We start from the raw sequence: 27,312 nt of genomic DNA, 5'->3' as shown, positions 1-27,312 counted from the left end.
GCACATTCCCAGAGCAGCCCCAGGCCCTTTGATTCAGAATACACTGTGTTGGCGCCTGGCTATGTGGAAAAGTGCACCTGAGTACCCTTGGCTTATACATTGAGCATATAGTGTCGTATTAAAATTGCCTGTGTATTGGTCTCTAAAAATAGTAGCAACATAAATTGTATAGTAACAACAGCAGCAATAGCTAGTGCCAGGCACTGCAATACTCCACATGCATTGTCACTGATGCCTGCAGTGGGCATGGAAGGGCCGGTTGCCTTGGATGCAGGAGCAGCCAGCAGGCAGCTTCCAGTTATTGCGCTTCCGGGATGGAGTCATGGGCAGAGAGTGGCCTCGTATCCAAGCTCATACCCTCCCCGGGGGTGGCCCGCCAATGACTGGGTGATGTGGGGTTATGAAGGCCCGGTCATCTCGGCTCAACTTGGGACATCTCCGCAGGCCATGGTAGCTGAAAAGCTCCCCGTGGGGTCAGCTGAGGCTGTGGTCAGGGCTGCCTCTCAGCCCACTTCTCCCTCTGCCCTCCCCATCTCCTTCCCTTCCCTTCCCTTCCCTTCTGCGGAGGTTAACTCCAAGGCCATGCCTTAGTAAATCTCCTATAACTCAACTGCATCTCAGAGTCTGTTTCCTGGGGATTCTGACCAACAGCTCCATGAGGGAGGCACCGTTGTGAGACCACTTTGCAGATGACACTGAGGCTCAGGGAGGCGCAGTGGGGGGTCCCGAGCCAGGCCCCTGGTAAGCAAGGAGACAAGGGAAAGGAAGCCATCAAACTTCTCAGTAGAGAGGTGGCATCATCTGGCTCTGAAAGGCGCCTCTCACTGCTGATGAGGAAGACTGTAGGGGCTAGTGCAGCAGCACGGGGAGCAGTGGGGAAACCACTGATTGCGGCAGTGTGGGGAGAGGCGAGGGGCCCCCGGTGGTAGCTGGATTTTCTTACTACCATGGCTCCTTCTGAGCCAGACACAGCCGAGGTGCTCAATAAATACACGGTGGATGAATGAGTGAAGGTTAGGGGATGGGTGACAAATTAAGACAGGAGGGAAGTAGGCATCCCACATCTGTCTTGCTCGCTCCGTTCTGAGCGATGAGCATGGTGCCCACCACATATGGATGCTGAGCTAAAGTGTTGCGTGAATAAATGAACAAGTTCGAGAGAGGGAGATGGGAAGGAAAGAGGGAAGAGGGAGGAAGGAGAAGGAGGAAGGCAGAGAGAGGCAGGATGGAGGAAGAGAGAGGGGAGGAGGAAGTGGAGAAGGAGGAATGGGAGGGAAGATTCCTTTACATCTTTGCTCCAGGAATGAGAGTAACCTGCGACCTCTAGTGGCAAAAGAGAGCCACTCCTCTGGGCTGGGGAAAGGGGAATCAGTGCTTTGGAGCGGCCGGAGAGGATATTCCCGGTTCCACAAAAGAGGTTTGTAAGAACACGGGTTCGAGCAGTCAGGGTCAGCCGGGTGAGGACAGGGACCAGGCGCACGAGGCTCTTCTTGGGCACAAGCTACGGGGGCACCTAAAAACTCGGCAATCAAGACAGATGTTTTAATGTAATACTTTAAAAAATCAAGTTGGCAAGCGAATGCACACAAGTCAGCTGCCTGTTTTTGTAAATAAAATTTTATTAGAACCAGGACCAGGATTAGGGTTTACTTTCTTAGTTACAGCGAGTTTATACCCGACATGCTTCATGAATGTGGGTGTTCCCAAAGCCCCCCAGCCTGCACATGGTGCCGGTGTGGTCAGCTCACCTAACTTAACAAGAGCACGCCTGTACAGGGCACTCACTATGCCAGGCTTGCGTAAGTCCTTCCTGTGGCCCATGGACTGCCCACGAGGCTCTTTTAAATATTCCACATGTGGGCCATGCCCCTCTCAGTGATGGACAGATCTCAGGGTCACATCACAGTTCCCTGACTGTGCCACTCACTAGTTGGGGGACCTTGGGCAAGATTCAATTTCTCTGAGCCTCACTTGCCTCCTCTGTGAAATGGGTTAATGCATGCCAAGAACTTAAAACTTCTCAACAAACGGTTGCTGTTGTTTAAAATGTGGGCTATCCTCCCAAGGTTTGAAACCCAGCTCTGCCACTGACTGTGACATTGGGACATGATGTTTTGCATTGCTAAGCGTGTTTTCCCATCTGTAAAGTGGGGGTTATAACTCCTGTCTGAGGGTTCAGGTAGGAATTCACACACAGCTGTCATTGGCTCATCACTACAAAGCACCGACCCCGAGGGAGCTGGAATGGCAGGAGGAGGCCTCAGAGCTTGTGAGACAACTAGGGCCGCTTCGGAATGCTTGCTAACCTCTTACTTCCCATAGGCCGGGTACACAGATAAGCCCGTGGTCTGCAGTATCCCTCTCCCTCTCAACGTCTGCAGGGGAGATCCGTTTTCCTTCCCCACTGCTGCTGGCTGCCATGTCACTCACACCAAGGGCTGTCAAGCGGCTTACAGCCACGCTTGGCCACCCCTCCACCCCAGCTACCACATCACTGGCCCAGCCGGTTGTGTGGCCTTCTCGTTGATTTCTTGCCTCTATTCCTTTTTCTACCAATGTAATGCTTTCAAAACATGTCTCCCTGTTTAAAACCCTCTGAGACACATCCTATATAATAAGAGCCTAATATGCTAAGTGTCCGGACGACTGTTCAACCAATCAAAGCATAATATGCTAATGATATGCTAAGGCCGCTCAACCACTCACTATGCCATGCACTGACCACCAGGGGGTAGACACTCTGACCAGTAGGTTAGCTTGCTGCTGGGGTCTGGCTGATGGGGACTGAGGTGGGCCGGACACACCCTGGAACCCTCCTGTGGTCCCTCCCTGGCTGGCCAACCTCTTGCATCTCTCCCCAGCCCTGATCTTGCACCGGTGGTATCCCTCAGCCTGGCCTGTGCCCTCTCACAATCTGTGACCCCTCAGGGGATGTCAGAGAGCCGGTTTCAGCCCAATCCTGCAGGCCAGGCCAAGGGACCCCACTGGTGCACGAATTCATGCACCAGGCCTCTAGTTTAGAATAAAACCCAACCTTGCTACAGGCCCCTAACCACCTCTCTGGCCTCATTTCCTGTCTCTCCTCCTGGCTTGCTGCAAACCAGCCCCACTGGCCTTGCTATTTTGTACATGAAGGCCCTTCTGCCTGGAACACACTCCCGGTATTCAGGTTTGCCTGCACATCTTAGCTCCCATGTCACTTCATCAGAGGCTTTCCCTGACCACTTCCCTCCTCCCCTTGAGGTCACACAGGACTGTAGCACCCTTACAGCATGCGTCGCTGTCTGAAACTGTCATGGGCACTTCGTTTATGCTTCCAGGAGAGCGAGGACAGCCTCCGTGCTCCCTATCTCCAGGACCAGGCACAGAGTGAGTGCTGGGTGACTTATCATCTGCACACGTTCAGGTGGGAATTCACTCACTCTTCCCACCAGGTAGACACTGGCCTTAACCAACCTTATAGTACATTTGAGGACCCTGGGGATGAGCCCTCTGTCCTTTTTAAAAAGTATGTATATTTTATTGATTTTTACAGAGAGGAAAGGAGAGAGATAGTTAGAAACATCAATGAGAGAGAAAGATCTATCAGCTGCTTCCTGCATGCCCCCCACTGGGATGGAGCCTGCAAACAAGATACATGCCCTCAACCGGAATCGAACCCTGGACTTTACAGTCCATAAGCTGATGCTCCATTCACTGAGCCAAACCAGTTATGGCATGCCCTCTGTCTTATTACATACTCACTGGAAAAAAAAAAAAAAAAAAAGCCAGCCTCTGGAGATGTTTAAAAATGTTATATACTGCCAATACACATCCTCCTATATAATAAAAAAGCCTAATATGCTAAGTGTCCGGTAGTCCATTCAACCAATCGAAGTGTAGTATGCTAAGGCCGCTCAACTGCTCGCTATGATGTGCACTGACCACCAGGGGGCAGACAGCTGACCGGTTGACCAGTCGCTGTGACATATACTGACCACCAGGGGCAGATGCTCTGACCAGTAGGTTAGCTTGCTGCTGGGGTCTGGCCAATTGGGACTGAGCAAGATAGGCCGGACATACCCTGGAGCCCTACTGTGGTCCCTCCCCAGCTGGCCAACCTCCTGCATCCCTCCCTGGCCCCAATGGTGCATTGTTGGGGTCCCTCGGTCTGGCCTGTGCCCTCTTGCAATCCGGGACCCCTCGGGGGATGTCAGAGAGCCAATTTCAGCCCAATCCCACAGGCCAGGTCGAGGGGCCCCACTGGTGATGAATTCATCTACCAGGCCTCTAGTTATCAGATTAAGACCTGTCATAGCCAGCATTTCATTTCTTAAAGGATCAGTGGAAAGAACGTGGGCTTTGGAGGCAGGTGAAGTACCCCTAGCTGTGACACCTTGGATAAGTTCCCCCCAGTTTAAACCCATTTCTCCATCTATAAAATGGGGACAATGCCAAACGTAGTTGTTTTAGATCCTGGCACAATGCCTAACATGCAGTAACCAGGTGATGATTAGTTCTACGAGTCACCACTGCCCAGGAAGGGCTGCTTTCTTTCATTCCTGGGCATCTGCCACATGGAAGTGGTAGCTATGGTGACGGAAACAGACACGTCTCGGGCCCACCCGAATGTTCCCTCCAGGAGAGCAGGTGTCGTGTCCATCTTGTTCACTGTTGTACCCAGTACCTGGCACACAAAATATTCACTTGCTAGTTGGAGCTGACAAAAGTATTTTACTATGCCTTCCACACACACCTTCGTTGGGGCAAGAAACTGAGGCTGGGCAACATTAAGCGAGAGCTATTAGTGGCACTTTGCATCGTATTTCAGGTTTCTTCTACCTTCCTGTAAACCAGGCTTCATCAAACTTCAGTCACAGCCAAGACACGTCACCATTTTTACTCTATCTACTTATTGTCTGTGAGACAAAGTGATTCGCTTTTTTACCTATATAAAAGGACTTTATGTCAATCATTGTCGTAACTAGAAGATAACCATAAAATCACAGAGCAACACATATAAAAACAATGTTGTACAAAAGCTTTTTAAAGGGAAATTGGAGTTAAGCAGTATTTTTCATCTTTTTCACGATAAGTCTCAAAATATATTTTACATCAAAACCCAGTACATACTCGTCTATATACACATATATAAATAAGTCTTATAAAACAGGACTGACAATACTCCATGTAATGCACATTCTACTTTATTCTGATTCTACTTTATTTTTAAAATGCTGCTTGTATCCCACTACACTGATTTCAAGAGGAATGTCACGAACACAACAAACAACACTGGTTTAAAAGGCCGGTATAGATCACTGTCACCGAGACTTTGTTCTCGTCTCCCCAGGAATGAACAGAGGACACTCTTCTCATCGTGTGGGTCAATGTTTTTTATTGCCGTGCCCATGCTCCTGAGGAGAAAGCCTGTCCTAGGTTTATTTTGTACTCAGTTCTGTCTAGAACAGTGGTGGGGAACCTTTTTTCTGCCATGGGCCATTTGAATATTTATATCATCATTTGCAGGTCATACAAAATTATCAACTTTAAAATTAGCCCGCTATATTTGATCAAACATTGGCAGGGCCAGATCAAATGGTTTTGCAGGTCTTACACGGCCCACAGGCCAGATGCTGCCCACCCTGGTCTGGAACCTGGCTTATGGACATGGTAAGCTCCTGAGAACAGTCCAGTGCAGGTGATAATGACACTTAACAAGCATGAACGCAGACAGCACTTAAAAATATCCCAATACTTTTTTTTTTAGGTGTAATCCACACTCTTAGCACTTCTTCAAATTTACTGTGAGGTAAATAGCTTAACTGTCCGCAGCTGTCGCACGCATCCTTCTACCCGACCATGGACCGCTTTCTTCCTCTCAGGCGCACTTCATCTAATTTTCTGAGCACCGGCTTGGCCTTTTTGGAGGAGGCGGAGTAGCTCTTCAGAAAGGCTTCAAACACTCTCTCGGTGTTGGGATGGGTGCTGAGGAAGGCTTTCTCCAGCACGTAGAGGTCAACCCCCTTATCCTCCGGAAGTGCTGAAATGAAACTCAGCCCAAAGTCGATGAGCACAATGTTCAGCTGCTCCAGGGGAGGTTTCAGGAGCATGTTCGAGGTGGTGAGATCACCATGAATGAGGTCCTCATCGTGCATGCGAGCCAAAACCTGCCCCACAGTCTGGGCTAAGCCAAGGAGACTTTCAGGAGTTTTTCCAGTCTCGATAGTGGATTGAATATAATCTCGAACAGTCACCGAGCCCTCAATTTCTTCCATGAATAAGCAGTTGGAAGCATAATCCACAAAGAAGACAACTGGGGCAGATATCCCTGCAATCAAGACATAACCCGTGTGAATTAGACTCTTTTTTAAATGATAAGCTTAACTTTCAAAGATTGATGCAGTTTTTTACATTTCCTATCTGCTAAGACTTAAAAACACTGCAGAATGGTACATTGGAACTCATCTGAAAGTTCCCCCTGCTCTGCTCTTTATAACTGCTCCCTAAACTACCTCATGGCTAAGTTCAGTGCCAAAGCTCCCTCCAACTTTCCACCGTTACGACTGGACTTCATTCATACTTATTTCCTAAAAAACAAGCAAACAAAGCCAGAAGGGTAAGTGTAGCCCAGGAAAAGCACTATCTACCTGATAAGGACCCAAACAGGAGGCCAAGCAGTGTACTGGCTTCCAGATTCATCTTCCAAGTCAGAAGGACGAATTCAACTCCCAGCTCCCTTCCTTGTTAGTTGTGAGCAAGGGGTGAAGAAAACAAGATGAAACCAGTACAGCTAAGCTGACTTAAAAGGGAGTCTGTATAGTCAGGCTGACCAAATTGGTTCAGACAAATGGGAGGAAGCCCAAGGAAAAGATTTTACTTCATTTTAACTAGCCGGAGAACGTGAACTTTTGAACTGGAGGATATATAAATACTATAACTCCCTGAAGAACTGATACTCATTGTGCAGACCATCACTAATCTAGAGGATTCGTACCTCAGACCAATCCAGAGGCTAGGAATACAGGGCCGAGTCTTCTCAAGAATGTACTTTTTACTATAAGAACTCCCAACTTTTTTCTTTGGAACGCTCTGGGTGTTACCCCGTAATGTTTCCAATTTGCAAATTCTAAGACCCTTGAATAAAACTTTGTCATTTCAACTTTAACAAGGTCTCCGGAGTGATTCATTTACGCTTGGTTGCCACTTGTATAACCTTAAAGTCACATCAACTTCTCTCCACCTCCCTTACTGCTTCTATAACATGAGAACAAGACTTGCAAAGATGTAATGAATCTTTACTAAATGTCCATCATGCTCAGGATACTGGGAACATTTTGGGGGGTTTAGGGGAGATACAGCAGGAAATAGGGCAGCCACGATCCCTGCTTAATCAACCTTATATCCTAGAGAGGATGCAAAAGAAAATATAAACACACAAATAACTCCTTAAACCCAAGCAGGTCAAAGATCCGCCTGCTTGTTCACTACTGCATTTCCTCCAGATCTCCCAGCACCTGACAACGTCTGGGTGCACAGGTGCCTAAAAAAATACCAATGTCAGGAAGAAAGGCAGGAAGTATGAAAGTGAAAAGCCCGTTTTTCTGAGGCAGAGGAATATGAGCTGAGGAGCTGAGCGCTTGGCTGGGTCACTAACTGAGTAACTTTGGGCAAGTTGCTTCCCCTCTCTGAGACGCAGTTTCTCACCTGAGAACAAGTTTACGGTGATGGTGCACAATGGTGTTTTAATGGGGAAAAAAGTGATTTAATGAAAGCTAAATTCATTAAGCACTACATGCCAGTCATACATTCAAATGTAATACATGGCATACATACCTCATCGAATGGTCCCAAAAGCACTATGAGATTAATACTGCAACTGGGATTTCTCTTTATGGGCGAGGAAACAGGCTGAGAGGTTACAAAACCTGTTGAAAGGCTACAGTGGTGTCGGTATTTAAACCCACAGAGTCTGACTCCAGCGCAAGTACTTATACTTGCATCTGCTTCTTAAAAGTAATCCTATATAATAAAGAGGTAATATGCAAATTAACCCTCATGCCCTCACAAGATGGCTGCCTAGGAGGCGGAGCTTTTGACACTGACTGGCATAGAAACTGACCAATCAGAACCAAGTCTGAGTGAACTGCGAGGAGCCAATGGCTGCCTAGGAGGCAGAGCTTTTGATGCTGATGGCATAGAAACCAACCAATCAGAACCTAATCTGGGTGAACTGAGAAGGCAGAGCCTAAGGTGGGGGTTGAGGAGGGGGTTTTAAGGGCAACAGCTACTTGGTGTAAGATGTAAAAAAGCGGTTCAATATTTTAATGACCACTTTGGCAGCATAGTGCATATGGCTGGCTATCAGTCCAGATATAGGGATTATGTGTATTTGTCTGCCAAGAGCATCTTCTCCTGCTGGAAAAGGCTTTTCCCCACCATTTAAGCAATCCTGTACTACATAATCTATACTAATAAAAGGGTACTATGCTAATTAGACCCAGTCGACCTGCCATCTTCCTGACTTCCAACTTCCTTCCAGACAAAGCCATGATGGTGGGGGCAGAAGCAGAGGCAGTTAGGGGCGAGCAGGCCAGTGGAGGAGGGCAGTTGGGGGTGACCAGGCAAGCAGAGAGGTTAGGGGCAATCAGGCAGGCAGGCAGGCAGGTGAGCGGTTAGGAGCCAGCAGTCCCAGATCGCCAAGGGGTCCCCGATTAGAGAGGGTGCAGGCTGGGCTGAGGGACGCGCCCCCCCCCCCCGAATTTCGTGCACCAGGCCACTAGTGCATAGATAATGATCCAATACTGAGAGGGCACAAAAGGGGCAACCGAGACTGAGCATGGTTAAATAACGCCCTCTACAGGAGCCACCGTGGCAGAGCCTAGTATTGACCAGGCTCCAGGACCAATGCTCGCCCCTGCAAGGCCCAGAGGCTGCCTAAGCAGTAATGAATGAAGAGGCAGGGACAGAGGACGCACTCAAGGCCACGCAGACCGCAGGGGGCGCAAGAGAGTCCTTCACCTGCACCCGCATCCGCACCGCCTCGGCCCCGAGCCACGCCATCTCACCTGCACGGCGGCAGCGGAGCAGCGCCCGGGCCTCCTGCACGGTCCGCCGCCGGCTGAGCCGCGCCTCCAGCGCCGGGTGCCGGTAGCCCTTGGGGAAGCGGTGCTTCACCACGGCCGCGCGGCCCTGGAAACGGCCGCGGAACACGCGCGCCTCGGCGCCCTGCTTCATCAGCTCCAGGCCGCTCAAGAAGCGGCTGCACCGCTCCCGGGCCGCGGCCAGCGCATCGGTGGCCAGCGCATCGGCCTCTGGCGTCTGTTCCTCGCTTTTCTCCGCCGCCACAGCTCCGGCCGCCGCCATTGCTGCGCCTCGGCGCCCCTCGGCTCTGCCCGGGGGCTGTCGGAGACGTTCGGCTCGCTCCGAAGGTCCTCGGCTCTCTTTGGCCAATCGAATTCCGACACTCACGCCCCGTGCGAGTGGTCCCGCCTCCCGACCTTTCGGCTCTTACGGAAGCCCCGAAAAGACTCTTGTGGCCCCGCCTCCCAGCTCTTCGGCTCTTTCCGGAAAACTGCTGCCAGAATCTCCGGTCTTTTCCGGAGCTGGGCGTTACCGCCTAGGAGGCAAACACAGGTTCCTGGCACCACGTGTAATGCAGCAAAACAACATCATTTCTCTGAGTTTCAGCTTCGTCACCTTCAGTACGAAGATAATCAGTTTTATTTTGGCAATTGCTTATTAAAATTAAATAAGATGTTGCCTGTGCGGGTGCCTGGTGGATGGCATGCACTCTTCATATGTTCATTTTCCTTTTCGCCTATCACTGGGACTCTGAAACACTGAAGAAAGGCCCTTCGGTCCCAGGGTTGCTGTGCCGCCAACTCCCAGCTCCACAATTTCATTCATCACAGGGCGGGTCACCTTTTCAAACATCAGACCCTTTGTGATGGTATACTGTGGTTTCCAGCACCCTTCATCAGGCCAGACTACTCAGAGCTCACCCAGAACTAACTCGATTAATAACGCCCAGTTTCCCAAGTGTGTGGTTTCATTATCATAATTGTTAGTGTCCACATAAGCCTTCTGTTTCTATGGTTACCAAATCGGTCTGAGGCCCGCCTTTGAAAAATCCACTGTGCAAACATATTTACATCCCAGGCTTGCTATGGTCAGACTGGTTCTGGCTTCTATGGCAGGAAACCTAGCTTAAAGCCTTCCAATGGCTCCCACTGTGCTTGGGATAAAGACCCACAAGCACAAGGTCCTGCATGGGAACACGACGTCCATCTTCCAGAAGTAACTCCCACCAAATTCCCCTTTGTCCTCGATCTTCAAACAAAATTGCTTTCTCTCAGTCTTTCATTCTTTCCAGGTTCCCTCTTGCCATCGAACCTTTGCACCTGCAGCTTCCCACTGCTCTTCCCTCCCTTTGTTGCCTAGACCCATCTACATATCCTTTCATTCTTAGCTCAAATGTCACTTCCCCAGGGAAGCCCTCCTGACTTCTCACAAGAGGGAAAAATCCAACTTTTATAAGTTCTGGTGTCCCCATGAACCTCTTCTCTTTTGCATTGTCACAGACGGTCTTGTTTGTTTGTTTGTATGACTATTCGATTGGTGGTGGGGTTTATATCTCCATGGGCCTTCGTACCTTGTTGCCTATTGCCTACAGGCCCCCCTCACCTCTAGCCACGTGGGCCTCTCATGACATAGCAGGTGGCTTTATCAGAGTAAATGAGTGAGAGCTCAGGAAAGGATGAGTAAGATGAAGTCACTGCCATTCATAACCTAATCTCTGAGATGACGTAACCACTTTTGCTGTATTCTATTAGTTAGAAATGAATCACTAGGCCCTGCGCACCCTCAAGGGAAGTCATTTGTGAAGATGCTACCAAAATGCTTGATTAGAACTTTTCCTTTCTCATCTGGGAAAACCAATAAAGAGGGATTCTCTTGCTCTAGGAGAGAGAGAACATGACAGCAAGTGTGCAAACATCTGCATGACTTAATGCCAGCCACAGAGATCACAGAGAACTCCATGCTCCATTCCACCGTATAACTTCTAAAGGGTATCTCACAGGAGTGGAGCACTTGCTGTACCAGGTCTCCTGGTGACAATTCCAGACACCCACAGACGAAGGAGGAGCTGTCACTTGGCAATGGCCAAGAGGCCTCCTTGGGATCTTTCCATGCCCGAAAGGTAGCAGAGCGTGATGGGTAAGTACCTGCTTTCCCCATGACTGGGCTTGACTCCCAGCTCAGCTATATACTAGTGATTGTCTTTGAGCTCTATTTATCTTATTTATTTGTTTATTATGCAAGCAAGTTACTTCCCCTCCCTTTGCCTCAGTTACATCTTTCATAAAATGGGGTAATTGTAATAATTCCATTCTCATTAGGTAGTTGTAAGGATTAACAGTGAGCTAATATTTGTAAAGTGCTGAAATCAAAGTATATAATCATTGCCCCATAGTTAAAGCTATTGTCCTGGTTACTATTGCTGTATAACAATTTACTCCAAAACTTTGGACCTTAAAACAACCATTTAATTAATACTCATGGAATGTGTGGGTCATAAATGCAGCCTGGGATCAGTAGAGATGGCTTGTCTCTGCTCTACATCAAGCATGCCAAACTCAAAGGCTAACACGGGCCAAATAAATGAGGCATGTGGCTGGCGGGCTGCGAGTTTGACATGCTTGCTCTCCATGATCCTGGACCTCAGCCGGAAAGATTTGACACTGGGAGCTGGAATCACCTGAAGGCTCCTTCTGGAGCCATGCTGGGATGACTCAAAGGCTTGGACCACCCACTGAGGCATGCCCACGTGGCCTCTCTCTGCACCTGGGACTTCCTCACAGCATGGCGTCCTCAGGGTAGTGGGACTTCCTAGAGTTGTGGGGCTCCAGGCACCAGTGTACCCCTGACTCAGCCTCAGAAGTCACACAGTGCTACTCTGTGCACTGGTTGAAGCTGTCACAAGCCCACTTTGATCTCAAGGAAGGAAACAAAGAATTTTGGAGCCATGTTTTCAAACTGCCCCAGCTATTATTATTTTCCGAAGTGTACAGTGTCCCCTGGCTCAGAAGGTCTTGTCAAATGCTGTCTTCTTTGCTGGATGCCCAGTTGTGTCTGTGGCAGACAGTCCATGCTGGGTGAGGGTATGTGACACATGTCAACGAATGTGTCTGTGTATGAGCATAGGATGAGAAAAGCCTGTGACCATGTATATGTTTTTGCCTGAGAGTGAGAATTAGTGGGGGTATCCCCAGCCTGCCTCCTTTCCAGAACTCCAAACTCTTCCATCGAACACCCTACCTATTTACACAGGGATGCTGAGTGGGCACCTTAAATGTCACACAGCCAAAACAGAACTGTAGATGTTCTTTCCTGCCCTAAGCTGCACCTTTTCCATCAGTAGGTCCTTATCAAGTCTATCTCCCATCTGCCCACTTTCTTCCATCCCCACTACTATCACCTTAGTCCAAATCAACTCCACCTCTCACCTGCAGAAGCTCCCCTGTTTCCACCCTCGCTCCCTATAACCTACTAGATTGCCCCAATTATTGTGTGTGTGTGTGTGTGTGTGTGTGTGTGTGTGTGTGACTTGGAATAAAATCCACATTTCCGACCCCGGCCTCCAATGATCTGACCCTTAACAACTCCACTCTTGGGCCCCATCTCCCTCCACTCTCTCCGTCATGTGCCATGCTCCAGACACTCTGGCTTCATTTTTGTTGTTCCTTATACTCCACAAGCTGTTTCTGCCCCGCCTGGAACCTGAGGTCTCAGCTCACATACCCCCTCTTCAGAACAGCCTTCCCAGACCCCCGAGCTAAAGCAGCCATCTGTGCCTGCCTGCCCCATCACCCTAGTGTCATTCTCTACCCAGCCATGATCACCAGCTGGCATTTCTCTGGCTTGTTATTTACCTTTCTTCCTCCCCCACTGGACAGCAAATTGCACAAGAACAAACAAATCTGTCCGTCTCGTTCTCCCAGCCCATCCCAAGGCCTAGCACAGTGCCTGTGGTACTTGGGAGGTGTCCAAACCTGTGTCCAATGACTGGAGGATGAGTCCATGGGAGAGTGTCTGAGTGGCTGAAGTGGGTATGTGTGTGACCCCATCAGTGTAGAGGCGTGTGCGTGTGTGTGCGTGTGTGTGTGTGTGTGTACATGCTGGTGGCCAGGCTAGTGTGGACTGCAGTGATTTCAAAGTCTTCTTCCTATGGGGGTTGGAGGGGGAGGGGAATGCATGTGGGGGTCCCAACAGGGATGACAGTGGGGAGCACCCTGGGGGGCATGGTGAGAGGCATCTCTCTCCGGAGAACTGCGAGTAGTGGCCCCCAGCCAGGCGCAGGCGCCCCTCTGTCACGCCTCCAGACACAGGGGGCCAGGGCTGGCCTACGTGGCAGCGGCGTTGGGGGCGGGCAGGCAGAGAGGGAGGGACGGAGGCGGGCCAGCCAGAAAGTTTGTGGGCCTGGCGGGACTCAGGGACTCCGGGACTCCGGCCCAGGGATGCCCGCCTGGCCGCTCCGCGCCCGCAGCACGCTCGGGTGTCCTGCTCGCCATGGGTAAGTCGCGATCAGGCGCTGCCCACCGCAGAGTCCCCGCGACCGCATCTGTGCGCGCGCCCTCCGCCCTGGCTGGCACCCCTACCAGGGACCGCCCACTCGGTGGCGAGTCCCGCACTCCAGGCCCTGGCTGGGGCCTGGGAAGGGACCTGGGCGCACTTCCTTTCATGCTCCTTTCTGCCCTGGAAAAGTGACTTGAGAGTGCGCCTTACCTAATGCTGAGCACTTACTCCCGGCCAGGCCTCCCTTGACCGGCTCAAGCCTTACAATTCCAGGCAAACGAAATTGTTCTGTTCTGAAAAAAAAAAAAAAAAAAAATAGAGGCTCCACAAGGAGCAAATTCATTAATTAATTCACCGAACACCTCTGTTCGTCAGGCCTGAGGATGCTGCCCTGAGCATATAGACAAAACCTCTGCTGTGGATATGATTCAGCAGAGGGGAGACAGAGGAGATTAGAATGTAGGACTGTGTGTGGGAGTAAGGAATTTCCTTGTTGCTATGGGAGACCAAGGTTTTAATATTTTTCTCAGGATTCAGAAGCCTCCAAGGCTCACTCTGCCATCCATTCATCTACTGTGTGGCAGACATAGGTTTACAGGTAGGGGGCGCAGTGGAACACATAAAATGCGGTGGTGTGATGGTGATGAGGGGGCAGGTTTTTAGGTAAGCGGGAAGGAGGGCCTCCCGGCGTAGGAGGCATTGTCGCTGAGCGATCACTCAGAAGAACTGAGCTTGCTAAGATCTGAGAGAAGAGCTTCAAGGAGGAAGAAACAGCAAGTGCAAAGGCCCTGAGGGAGGAGTGATCTGGAGTAGTCCAGGCCAGTGTGGCTGGAGCACACTGGGCCAGGGGAGAGCAGTAAAAGGGAGGTCAGGGAGGTAGGCAAGGGCTAGATTATGTGGGACTTTGTAGCCATAGTGAGAAGTTTGGATTTTATTCCAAGTAACATGACAAGCTGGAGAAGGATTTTAAACTCGGGTGGGACATGACCTGAGCTGTGTTTTAAAAACTTGCTCTGGGAACACTGGCTGTCAGGTCGGCAGGCATATGAGGTGGGTATTACTGTTACCCTCATTCATAGATGAGGAGGCTCAGAGAGGTTACGCGAGCTGCACAAGGTCATACCGCGGTGAAGAGGAGAAGCTGGGATAGAACCCGCACTTTGGTTCCAGCCTGCATTTCTAACCACTGTACCACCCAGCCTCTGATGCACAGGGTGATGGTGACGAACTCCAGCTCTGGTTTTAGGGTCCTAATTTGGCAGCCAGGATTTGGTCTGATCCTGTCCATGGCCACTTCTAGGCCCCGGACCTCGCCAGATGCTCAAGAGCCGAGATCCTTTCTCTCTGGATTTCCTATATCTCCAGAGTTGGTTCATTAGTTGGTTCATTCATTCATTCAATCAATCATCCACTTATTCAACAAGTATTTATTGAGGGCCTATTATATGCCACAAACTGCCCGCAGCATCGAGAGACAGCGAAATAAGCAATTCCTGTTCCTTTGGGGCTGACCTTCTGGCAGGGGAGACCAATAAATATGTAAAATATATCGTTATTTCCTATGGTGACAAGTACCATGGAGAAACACAAGCAGGGAAAGGGGATGCGAAGTGCTGGGTGCCAGGGGGAGGCTGGTGTGGCCAGAGGAGCAGAGTGAGAGGAGGCAGATCTTGCAGGGCCTTGGACTTTGGGGATTTTCGGAGAGAAGAGGGAGGCAGCCTTGGAGGGCTCTGAGCAGAATGACACAGGCCAACTTAGGCTTTCACAGGAGCCCTCGGGTAGCATTAGATGAGGTTCAAATGTCCCTGACACAGCCCCTGGCCTGCCACGTGGGGATACCACCCTGGTCCTCAACCCAGCCATTGGTTCTCTCAGCAGAAACCTCATTGAGCCCCTCTTGGGTGGTAGGCAGCGCTGGGGCCCTGGAGGCAGAGACAGTAAATCTCTGTCCTGTCCAACTTAATAAGGAGGACACATCAATGACCTCGCGATGTGGTATGAGCAAATGAAGGGAGAACGCGGAGTTGGTTAGAAGTGAAAAATGTGGCTTGGAAAGTGGAGGAAGACATACGGGAATGATGCTAATGGCCCCGACTCCTTGGACACTGTCCTTCGTGTCTCCTGGGGCAGTATCATTGCATCATGTTTTGTGACATGGGATTTTCCTGAGAGCTTTCCTTCCTCTCCACCTCTGCCCGTGTCCCTGCTCTCTCTCACACCCCATGTATCTCTGATTGGCCCTTCTTGCTTGAAGTCAGTTCGGCAAAGCTCTTAAATATTTAGGTTTGGGATTCAGATGGGTCAGCATTTGAGTCCTGATCCTGTTGTTTCTCGGCTGTGAGAACACTCGGACCCTCAGTTTCTTCATCTGTAAAATGGGGATAACTGTAGCAGTGCCACCTAGCGTTGTTAGGGAGCTGAATTGAGAGAAGGCACCTAGGATTGCATAGAGGAGGTGCTCAGTAAAGGACACTGGTTATTATGACCATTTCATGTCACGTTTATTTTTCCTTGTTCTCTTGCCACTGTGACCAGAATCTGTTCTGACGTGTTTTCCAGCAAAACCTGTAGACAGTCAGCTTTGCCTGTGAGCCCTTTGGCCGGGTTCCCTGTCACCTCAAAAGGAACCTAGGACACAGCAAACAGATTCTGTGCTTTTATTGATTGCCTCACATGGCCTGGAAGACCTTCCTTTCTGGCAGTAAATTCTAAGAACTGAGGGAGGTGGGGCCAAGAGAGGTAACGATGAGGCAGGACCTGGGCAGCATAATCTCCCCCGGGTGTTTATTGATGGTCATGAACAGGTAGAACAAGGCTAGAGAGGGAAGGGTACGAGTTATTTCCCTGGGGGGGGGGGGGCAGCGGGGGGCGGGGCAGTGATGAGAAGAAGGGTTAGCAGAAAGGGGGGGATTTTTCCACCCATGAAACTCCTCTACCTGTACAAAAATTGCCTAACGGAGATGGGGAGAGGCAGAAATAAGAGAGACCCGAGTGAAATCATATTATGCCAAGGTTTTCAAATGGAGTGGTGAAGAGAATGGATTGTGGAGCCAGACAGCCTGGCTTTGATTCTAGGCACAGCTACTTACTGCTTTTGACCTTAGGCAAGTCATTTCACCTCTCTGATGATCAGTTTATTCATTCATAAATAATACAAAACCCTACCACCTAAAGTTGTGATGAGAATCAAATGAGTTATTGTACTTAAGTGCTCAAAGCAGTGCTTTACATGCAATAACTCACTTGGTCCAGAGAAAACACTCAATAAATCTGGTTACAATATTATGAATGTTGTCAGGTCTGGGTGGTTTGGCTCATGAAGGGCCTGGAATATTACGTGAAAGAGTTGAGACTTAGCATGGCATGAGATACTGCTGGATTACTCTAGATGCTTCCAGAAACATTTGAGTTTAAGTATGTGGGTTAAAATTTCAGAGTAAACTGTATAACTGAACTGCCGATATGGTAGCCTTTAGCCACATGTGGCTATTTTTACATGTAAATGAGTAAAAATTAAATAAAATGAAAATTCAGTTCCTTAATCCCATTAGTCACCTTTTAAGTGCTCGAGATCCACATGTGCAGGTGACTACCAAAGACCAACTCACCCCCGCGCAAGCCTTCAAAGGCTTCCAGCCACTGACAGTGAAATTCATCATTGTCCTCATGACCGACACAGCTCCACATGCATGATCTACCCCTGTCTGCTTCTCCTACCTCATCGTCTGTCTCACTCACTTGCTGGGCTCCAGCCACGCTGGCCTCCTTGCTGGATAGCACAGTGATTAAAAGCCTGCACTCTCTAGCTACATCAGCTCTGCCGCTTACTTGCTGTGTGACTCCGAGAGAGTTTCTTAACTTCTCTGTGCCTTGGAGGATGATGCTAATAATAATATGTTATAGGGTTGTTGTAAATGAGGAATTAAGTGAGTGAATACATATAAAACCCCTAAAACGGGGTTTGGTGCTTAGTAAGTGCCATATAAGCACTAGCTATTAATATTAATAGTTATTGTTCAAACATACCAAAAATTGTCGTGCCCAAGGGCCTTGGTTCTTGCTCTTCCCTCTGTCTAAAATGTCTTTCACCCAGGCTTTATATGACTTTTACCCTCACTTCATTCGGCTCTCTGTTCAAATTTTCCCTCTACAGAGAGGCCTTAGCTGACTACCCTATTTAAAATAGAAGTCCTCCATCACTCTCAGCCCCCTCCCCCTGCTTCTTTACATGATACCTATTGCCACCTGAAGTTATAGCACAGATTTATTTGTTCATCATCTGCCTTTTTATACTATTGCCAGCCCTAAGAATACAGCTTGGTGTGTTGTAGGTGCCAGATAAATAAGTTTTGAATGAATGGTTGAATGGGTGGGTGGGTGGGTGGATACATAAGGGATGGAATACACATATGGCTGGATGAATGGATATATTTGTGAATAGATGGATTAATAAATGAATGGATGTTTGGGTGAATTAAGGGGTATGTGAATGGATAAATGAATGGATGAATATGTGGTGGATAGAGTAGATGGATAAATGGAAGAGTGTATAATGAAGGGATGGGTTGATTGATCAATAAATAGATGTGTGAATGGATGAAAGAAGGAGTGGATGAGTGGCTAGATGGTTCAATAAATGGATAGGTAGGTGAATGGATAGAGTAGTTGAAGAAGGGGTGGGTGGAAGAAGGAAGGAGTGAATAGATGCATGGGTAGATGGATGGCTGGGTGAATAGAGGAAGTAGATGAATGGGTGGAGGGATGGAGGGAGAAATGGTTGAAGGAAGAAGTGGATGGATGGTGGATAATGAGTGGTTGGATCAATGGATGATGCATGAATAAATGGATGGATGGTTGGATGGATGGATGGATGGATGAGCTGGATGCAACTGTCAAATGGAGGAGTGGTTGAATGGATGGAGGCTCTAGCAAGGAACCATTCTGAACTCAGCCCCTGTCACTTTTGTTTTCCAGGCCGCCCACCACCCCTCCTGCCCCTGTGTGCCTCTGTGTCTTTGCTGGGTGGCTTGACCTTTGGTTATGAACTAGCAGTCATCTCGGGTGCCCTGCTGCCACTGCAGCTTGAATTTGGGCTAAGCTGCTTGGAGCAGGAGTTCCTGGTGGGCAGCCTGCTCCTGGGGGCTCTCCTCGCCTCTCTGGTAGGGGGTTTCCTCATTGATCGCTATGGCAGGAAACAAGCCATCCTGGGGAGCAACTTGGTGCTGTTGGCAGGCAGCCTGAGCCTGGGCCTGGCTGGCTCCCTGGCCTGGCTGGTCCTGGGCCGCTCAGCTGCTGGCTTTGCCATCTCCCTCTCCTCCATGGCCTGCTGTATCTACATGTCAGAGCTGGCGGGGCCACGGCAGCGGGGGGTGATGGTGTCCCTCTATGAGGCAGGCATCACTGTAGGCATCCTGCTCTCCTATGCACTCAACTACGCGCTGGCCACGGTCCCCCGGGGATGGAGGCATATGTTCGGCTGGGCTGCTGCACCCGCTCTCCTGCAGTCCCTCAGCCTCCTCATTCTCCCTGCGGGTACAGACGATGCTGCAGCCCACAGGGATCTCATCCCCCTCCAGGGAGGTGAGGCCACTGAGCTGGGCCTGGGGAGGCCAAGATACTCCTTTTTGGACCTCTTCAGGGAGCGGGATAACATGCGAGGCCGGACCACTGTGGGGCTGGGGCTGGTGCTTTTCCAGCAGCTAACAGGGCAGCCCAATGTGCTGTCCTATGCCTCCACCATCTTCCACTCAGTTGGCTTCCATGGGGGATCCTCAGCTGTGCTGGCTTCAGTGGGGCTTGGCGCGGTAAAGGTGGCAGCTACCCTGACTGCCATGGGGCTAGTGGACCGAGCAGGCCGCAGGGCCCTATTACTAGCTGGCTGTGCCCTTATGGCCCTGTCCGTCAGTGGCATAGGCCTGGTCAGCTTTGCTGTGCCCATGGACTCGGGCCCCAGTTGCCTGGCCATGCCCAATGCCACCAGGCCATTCAACCTCCCTGGAGAGTCTGACCTGCCAACGGGCTTCTCTTCACATCCACTGTCAACAACCAGCAAGAACCAAGAGGAGCCAGTCTTGCCAACTCCTGAGAAAACCAAGCGTCATTCCAGAGCTGGGGGTCCCACAGTCCCTCCCGAGCCAGTCCTAAGCACCGCCTCCCCAGCACCCCCTTCTCCTGCCCCAGAGCGTGCCCTGCTGCACTGGACCGCGCTGGTCTGCATGATGGTGTTTGTGAGCGCCTTCTCCTTTGGATTTGGACCAGGTAGGTGGGAGCTCCTTGCAGGTGACTCTGAGCCTTCTACCCTTCCTAGTGGGAAGCTTGGGGATGGTGCCCTTCAGGGTCTTGGAGGGACACTAGAGGGGGCTTGACCATGAAGCCAGTGTGGCTTTAGCTTCAGGGCTCCTCGCTTATGTGCAGGTACTCCTTTTGAGGGCAAGCGCCTGCCTGCATGTTTGTAATATTGTTTACTTTAAAAAGCCCCCAAATCATTTAACCTAAAACCTGAATTTGCTCCTGGATAGCTCACTCAAAGAATTCGAAGGGAATTTAATGACTAGGGTGACCAACTATCTGGATTGCCCAGGACCCTGAAAGTCCCCTGTCCCAGGCATCCACACCCTTGGTCCTGGGGAAACCAAGAGTGTAGGTCACTCTAAAGGGATTGTGGGATCTTACAGCCTGTGGGGGAAGCAGCCAGGGAGAGTCTGGTTTCAGTAGCCTACCCTGTTTGAATCACACTGATGGAAGGCTGCCTGCTGGACCTTGCGTGCCCGCCCAGCCCGGCCACAGCCTAGGAGCCCTCCCTGCTCTCCTGTCCTAGTGACCTGGCTGGTCCTCAGTGAGATCTACCCAGAAGAGATCCGAGGGAGGGCCTTCGCCTTCTGCAGCAGCTTCAACTGGGCCGCCAACCTCTTCATCAGCCTCTCCTTCCTCGACCTCATCGGTGAGTGCTCTCACCTCATTCCTCAGTCCAGTGCCTCTGGATCCAGGAGCAACCTCCTTATCGGTCTGGGTACAAACGATAGAAAATCCAAGGCGAACCAGTTTATGAACAAAAGGGAATGTTTTTTGTCTTGAATAATTGAAAAGAGGAGGGCAATTGGCATCAAGCACCAGAAGCGCCAACAAAACTGTGGCCATCTTTCATCCCTCTCCACTCTGCCTCCCACACTGTGGGCTTCACCCTCAGGCAGGCCCTCCTGGTGGCCAAGATGACCACCAGCGACCTAAAATCGGCAGCCCCAAGGAAAGAGAGCGTTTCTTTCCCAGTGGCTCCTCCCCAAGACCTACCATTGCTTCTCATTGCCCATCCCCGAACCAATCACTGTGGCTGGAGAGCTGTCTCCAGGTGTGGGACACTACCCACCATGGAGCCAGGGGGCAGGGACAACCTCTGCCAACCGCATGGATCAGAATTTGGAGGGGAGGCTTCTTCAAAGGAAAATTGGTATCAGAAAAAGGGAGAGGTGAGGCTGGGAGACAAAGACAACAGAGGATCTGCTTTGTGAGGCTTCTGCCTCATCCCAGGCCCCCCCGGTGTGTGGGCTGGCTTGATGGGTGACTTGGGAGTGGAGGCTGAAAGAGGAGAACTGAGGCACCCACTTTTCCTGGTCAAGGGGGCATCTCTGATGAGTGTGGAGGGGGAGGGGCACAAGCTCTGGGTGGGGACCTGAGTATAGGGCTCTGCTTTCCCCCCTCTCCACCAAGTGCAAGCTCTTCTCTGTAGCCCAAAGTCCCACTCCAGAGCGGGAGGGTTTTTAAATGTTTCCTATTTGCTAGCAGCAGAACTATTCTTCAAATAAAACTTCATGCACGTGTCCCATGGAAGTGTCTGACGGCGTCCAGAGCCCTCAGACACGCCGTAAAATCCTCCGAGCCCCGTGACAGGTGACAGCCACACCAACACTGGCGAGAACTTGTCTGAGAGCAGAGCGTGCGGAGCGCAGCCTTTTCTTTCTGTTCTAAGCCAACTCGTACCGGCTCATGCCCACCGGCCAGCAGGAAAGTCTTCTCAGATCTAGTTTGGGTGACATGTCTCTTCTCACCTAGCATTCAAACCCAGTCTAGGTGGGGGTGGGGTGGGTGGGAATGTTAAGGGCACAGGACACCGGGCAAGGGTCTCTGAGACGCTCCTGGCCCAAGGTAGCCCTTGGTTGCCTGGGCCTTCATTGCGGGTCCCACATTCTTAGGGTTCAATGATTTTCCCGCTTCCTGCAGCCAAGCGTTTCTTCCTCAAAGGCACAGCCACCTCCGGGGGCTTGGGGGGAACATGGGTATCTCCCACCCCACCCCCAGTCTTAGGGAATCCAGATTTCTCCCCACTGCCTCCTCTTCAAGCATTCCCTCAGGGGAATGAGTGAGTGGGTGAGAGAGTGGATGGAAGAATGGGAGGGGTTTATTAGGATTGTATCCTGCCCTTACCATCCACATTTCCCAGATGGGGAAGTACGTCCTCCCTAAATCCAGCCAGGTAGTGTGCAGGCGAGATCCCAGCCCTCCAGCTTCCCAGCCCAGCTCTGGTAGAGGCGAGAATGGCAGCCAAAATATCATTCTCACTTTTGGCTCAACCCGGTCTCTTCCTTCACAGCCTCCTTTTTCTCTCTCTTGGGCTGATTGACTTCGAAGGCGTCAGGGTCATCCCAGGGGTCCTGGTCGCTGGCCCTGTGACCCAGGCCTCCACCCGAGTCTCTAGGAAGAGGGAGAGGCTAGGATGCTAAGGTTTCTGTCTTCTCTCCCAGACCAATCAGACTGGGGCCAAACGGGCTGAAACCCAGTTCCCTGAATGCTCAGTTCACGGAATAACCAATCCATGAATCACTAAGGATTCTTCTTCAGAGCCGAGCTTTGCCACGGCTGCCTCCTGCAGCTGTTTCTTTGCTAAGGCGGAAAGCAGTCTCCCTCCGTTCACATTTTCTGATTCCGGGCACACTCCACCCGTGAGTGGTTTAGATGCGAGTGAGCGGGCTGCCCCAGAAAGACAAGATGCCCTGGGCAGCGTGTGTGGATCTGAGCCCTGCCCCTGCCGGCCTCTGGGACAATCAGTCCTACTCCTGCTTTAAGGTACTTTTCTGACAGTTGTTGGTCATTCTGCAAATTGACCATCTGGAGAATCTTCTTTAGGCCAGCTGACTTTCAGTGCGTGACCCGGAGCCAGCCGGTTGGCTGTGCCCAGGCCCACACTCCCACCCCTGTCCCCAGGCACCATCGGCTTGTCCTGGACCTTCCTGCTCTACGGGCTGACTGCCGTCCTCGGCCTGGGCTTCATCTATTTATTTGTCCCTGAAACAAAAGGCCAGTCGTTGGCAGAGATAGACCAGCAATTCCAGAGGAGACGGTAAGGGGGACAGGGCGGGCCCCGGGGAAGGGTCCCATGAGCCCGAGCACGTCCCTGCAAGACCTGAGCCATCATCCTTTCCCTTTGCAAGGGAGTGTTTTTCTTTTCTTCTTGCCTCTCTTACTGGATGCTGTGCGTTTTGTCCTGACTTCCTACAGGAGCTGTTCTCCTTGAGTTGTTTGGAGTCTTCCTACAACAGAGTTTCATTTGCCTTTAAGCCCAGCTGACAGGAGTTGTTAAATCCTGTAACTGGGGAATGACAGGAGGTTAGAATGGAAGGGTAGTGTCTGGCTGGAGCCGGGGACTCAGGGGCACATGGCGGTGAGGGGAGACACAGGGGGACCAAGAGGAGTAGTTGGGTAATCCAGAAGATGGAAATGGATATTAAGGCCGGAGGTAGGAAGGAACAGGTAGGATTGGGAGTGGCGATGGGGGTCCCAGGGGATGTTCCACTCCTGTCTCCTCCGGGAAGGCTCCCAGGCCCTGCCCCCTGACTCTGTTCACTCTCTGCTTGGCAGGTTCCCCCCGAGCTTTGGCCACAGGCAGAGCACGTCTGGCATCCGGTACAGCCGCATCAAGGTCTCTGCGGCCTCCTGAGGAGCCCCTCTGCTTGGAAAATGCTGGGCCCATGGTTTTTGCCGACGAGATCCAGCTTCCTGCTTGCCTGGGCTCCAGAGCACAAGTTCTAGGCGGTCCTTTGAGACTGACCCCTGCTCCAGAGGAGGTCTCTTGTGCTGGGGTGAAAGGGATGAGAGTCTGAGAACCCGAAAGTCTTCATGTTCAGTCTCAGGCTCTGAGGGTTTCTGAGGAGCTGCCTTCTTGCCTCAGTTTCCCCACTGGCTCTGCACATCTCTACAGTACTTACAATGAGAACTTCTTATGGAGTTTCCATGGTGCCCTGGGCTTTCTCAAAGAATCTCTGGCAGGAAGTCCCTTCTGCTATCACCCCTCAATCCAGCTGAGGATACCATAGTCTCTGCTCTTTTGTTTCATCTGGTTGGGACTTTTCAGCGAGGGGGAGGCCTGCTCTTTCGACTCTTAGATATCAGTTTTGTTCACCCCCCCAATTCTCTTCTCCGGAATATGTACCATTCACCAGCAACCCACACTGGTCAGCAAAAGGCTTGAGTTCTAGTCCCGAGTCTGCTGGTGTCATTGCTGTGTGACCACGGGCCTCCGTTTCCCCCCTTTGTACAGTCAGGGACCTGGACCAAGTGGTTCTTAAGATCTCTTCTGACACCAATGAATGGGAATTCTAAGTGCTGATAATACAACAGATATTCAACGTGGGCCCTGCTCTCAAGTCTCTAGTCATCTCTCTGGAGGATGTAAGTTTCATTCGGGGAAAGGTCAACAGAAGTCCAGAATTAAGTGCCCTAAAATCCAGTGTGGAACGAGCTGCTGGGCTGTCTCCAGGACGGTGCTGGCTGCCCTTTCATGCAGGAAGGAGATGGCTTTGGAGGCTTATAGACCTGGTTGTCAGTGTTGCCTCTACCTCTCGGCAGCTGTTGACTTTGGGTGAATAACTACTCCCTCAAGCTCAGTTTCCGCTTCTGCATTGGGGGGGGCTGGGGGGGGGTGACTATGCCTCTGCGGTGTATTTTACTCCATCTGGGAGATCTTCAGCTGGTCCCATGCAGCTAATCAGGGAGTCGGAGGTGTCTGTTCACCTCAGTACCCATGCCTGCCCCTTTGGGACATTGTGAAGCATTGTCCCCCAATGGGTGAGTCACATAGAGATTGAACAGGTAGTTCAGCCAGTGGTCCCTGAAGGAAGGGACTGGCCAGAGTTCCCGGTTGCTGAGAATGAAGAGCTAAAGGAGGTCCAGGGTGCTGGCGTCAGGCAAGATTTTGTCATCGTGTCGCTCACCTGGGGATGCTGGCGCAGTCCCCACGGACTGGTCCCTCAACTTTTCTCCTCTCCTTTCTACATACAGATGCTCCTCGACTTGTGATGGGGTTACAGCCCAATAAACCCATGGTTAAGCCAAAAATGCATTTAGTATACCTCACCTACTAAACATCGTAGCTTAGCATAGTCTGCCTTAAACATGCTCAGGACACCTGCATTAATTAGCCTACAGTTGGGCACCACCATCTAACAAATAGGCAGATAACTTAGGAGTTGGGTATGGGTTGTGTACCCTCGTGATGGAGTGGTGGCCTGGGAGTGGAGGCTTGCTGCCGCTGGCCAGCATCACACGAGAGTATTGTACCGCGTATCACTAGTCCAGGAAAATAGAAATTCACAATTCAAAGTACGGATGCATATGGCTTTCACATCATCATAAAGTCAAAAAATCATCAGTTGAATCATCATAAGTTGGGGGTGACGGTACTTCCCTTCTAGCCAGTGGGGTGCTGGAGCTGGCTCCTACTGGCTCTGAGAGCAGACTGTTAAATTTTCAGGATTTTTGAAAGCTTGAATCACAGTTAAACACAGCCATTAAGAGAAATTAAATTACTGAAGCTCATAATTAAATAAATTGTATTAAAAACAAAGGAAATAAACACTAAAAACTCATCACTTCCTTATTTTACCACATTTTACTACTATCTGTGCTCTGGAGGTTACATCTATTGTATCTTATGAGGGACACGGGGGAGACCGGGCATTTCTTTCTGATTCTACCTCAGTGAAAACTGGCTATGGGGAGTGTGCTGGCCCCACAGAGATGGGGGAACATTACAGATCAGGGCTCGATTTATTGTTTTGTTGATTTTCCAGCCTTAAGACCGTGACGGATAGAATGTGCAAATAAAACACTATGTCCATTGTGTCTATGGCCCGTACATTGTGAGTGGCACAAAGAGTGGAGGAAATATTGTTTTGTGAGGTGAGCTGTTTATTCAGCTTAGCAAGCAAGTTGCTCAGGCCATTGATGAAGGAGTTCTCAGGAACCTCTGCATTGTTTACCTTCCTCTGACTCATCAATGTCAACAGAAATCCCAACCAGCATTCGTGTTGGAACGCCACTTGTGAGCATCTTTTTGCTGAGTCAGATTGTCATCAGGTGATCATTTGTCGCCTAACTTTGTCCAGCCATGGCGCCATTGCAGTAATAGTTGTTTGTGCCTACAAGAGTTTGACCAAAAATAAAAACCATTCCATGAGAATTAATTGGCAATATGGAATTTACAACGAAGAGTATTTTCAAGAAAGTGTTTATATTATTTGTAAAATTTGTGCAACAAACACATTTTTCATCCCAGCAGAATTTACACATGTGCATGCACGTGCGCGCGTTCTCTCTCTCTCTCTCTCTCTCTCTCTCTCTCTCTCTCTCTCTCTCTCTCTCTCTCTCTCTCTCTCTTTCCCCTGGAGAGCAGTTGTTAAACACATACCAGCACTTCACTGCTAACATCTGTCCTTGGGGCCCCTCCAGATCAAATTCTCTCTCCAGAGACACCCAAACCTCTCTCACTTCTCCTTTCCTGTCAGCCTAGGAGAAATGCATTTCTAGTCATAGGGTGGATTCTCCTCTCTTTTGGCCAAGGTATAAACTCATAGACCACGTGGGGAATGTCAGAGAGAGCCTGTTGTGTTAGGCAGCAGGGAGTAGTGAGGTCTGTGGAAGTGCCTCCGTTTCATCATCTATAAAATGGGGCACTTGCCAACCCTACCTCAAAGGTTTGAGGACAATTAATGGAGATATCAGATGGAGAAACCACTTTCCGAGCTGTAAAGGGCAGTGCACCCATAGAGAGTGGGTATCCTCCGGAACTTCCCCCCAGAACTAGGCAGGGCTCCCCCCACCCAAGGGCTGCTGCCACTCTGACCCAGGGCCAGACTCAGTTTCCACATTTGTTCATTTTGCTTCCAGCGCAAATATTTTTCCATTTGTGGCATAGGAGGAGGGTGGAATTTTGACATGAGGCAAAAAAAAAAATGTTCAGAGCCACACTCTGAAAGTGTTTCCAGACCCCCACATGCTGGGTCCTGTCCAGGGTAGAAAAGAATTCTCATGGATGGGTTGGTACATGGGTTTGGAGTTTTTCCTCCTCATGAAATTTGAAGTGGAAAAGCTGACATTCTGCTTTTAATTGATCCTCGCAAGATGCGAAAAGTTCCCAAGTAGATTGTTCTGTTGAAAGCTTCATATTCTAAATGAAATTAAATAACGAAATCAAATTTAGTTGTTTTTAAAATTGTTTTATGTAATGAGATGAATGGCAGCACACAAAATATCAGACACATTTCGGGATTATTATCTCATCTACTGAGCTCTACCTGGTATTAAAATTGTCTGGAAGCATTTGTTGACTCATATTTAGGTCCTCCTAAGTTATCTGCCTAACATAGTCTCTCACTGTTTGTTTGCATTCTTTATTTTCTGTGACAACATTTGAGAATCTTTAATGCTTGTTGTTGCACATAAAGTCAGTAGCTTTCTCTCTCTCTCTCTGTATGTGTGTGTGTGGTT

The 27,312-nt window shown here is 50.2% G+C and overlaps 2 protein-coding genes across 2 annotated transcripts; one reads left to right on the top strand and one right to left on the bottom strand.

The window, feature by feature from the left end:
• Positions 1–4,693: 4,693 nt before the first annotated feature.
• Positions 4,694–9,366, bottom strand: TP53RK (TP53 regulating kinase). The gene is made up of 2 exons (XM_081097423.1): positions 9,048–9,366; positions 4,694–6,310 (listed from the first exon to the last, which is right to left on the bottom strand). Exons 1-2 carry the CDS (start codon positions 9,343–9,345, stop codon positions 5,832–5,834), a joined length of 777 nt encoding a protein of 258 aa, XP_080953549.1. The 5' UTR covers positions 9,346–9,366; the 3' UTR covers positions 4,694–5,831.
• Positions 9,367–13,256: 3,890 nt separating this feature from the next.
• Positions 13,257–23,485, top strand: SLC2A10 (solute carrier family 2 member 10; the record flags this gene model as incomplete). The annotated part of the gene is made up of 6 exons (XM_081096558.1): positions 13,257–13,286; positions 13,498–13,555; positions 18,532–19,815; positions 20,375–20,497; positions 22,753–22,888; positions 23,407–23,485. 6 exons carry the CDS (start codon positions 13,257–13,259, stop codon positions 23,483–23,485), a joined length of 1,710 nt encoding a protein of 569 aa, XP_080952684.1.
• Between the last annotated feature and the right edge of the window lie 3,827 nt (positions 23,486–27,312).

The sequence above is a fragment of the Myotis nattereri genome (genome assembly GCF_964212035.1).
Source record: "Myotis nattereri genome assembly, chromosome: 8".
Taxonomy (NCBI): domain Eukaryota; kingdom Metazoa; phylum Chordata; class Mammalia; order Chiroptera; family Vespertilionidae; genus Myotis; species Myotis nattereri.
This window is presented reverse-complemented; position numbering and strand designations above follow the sequence as displayed.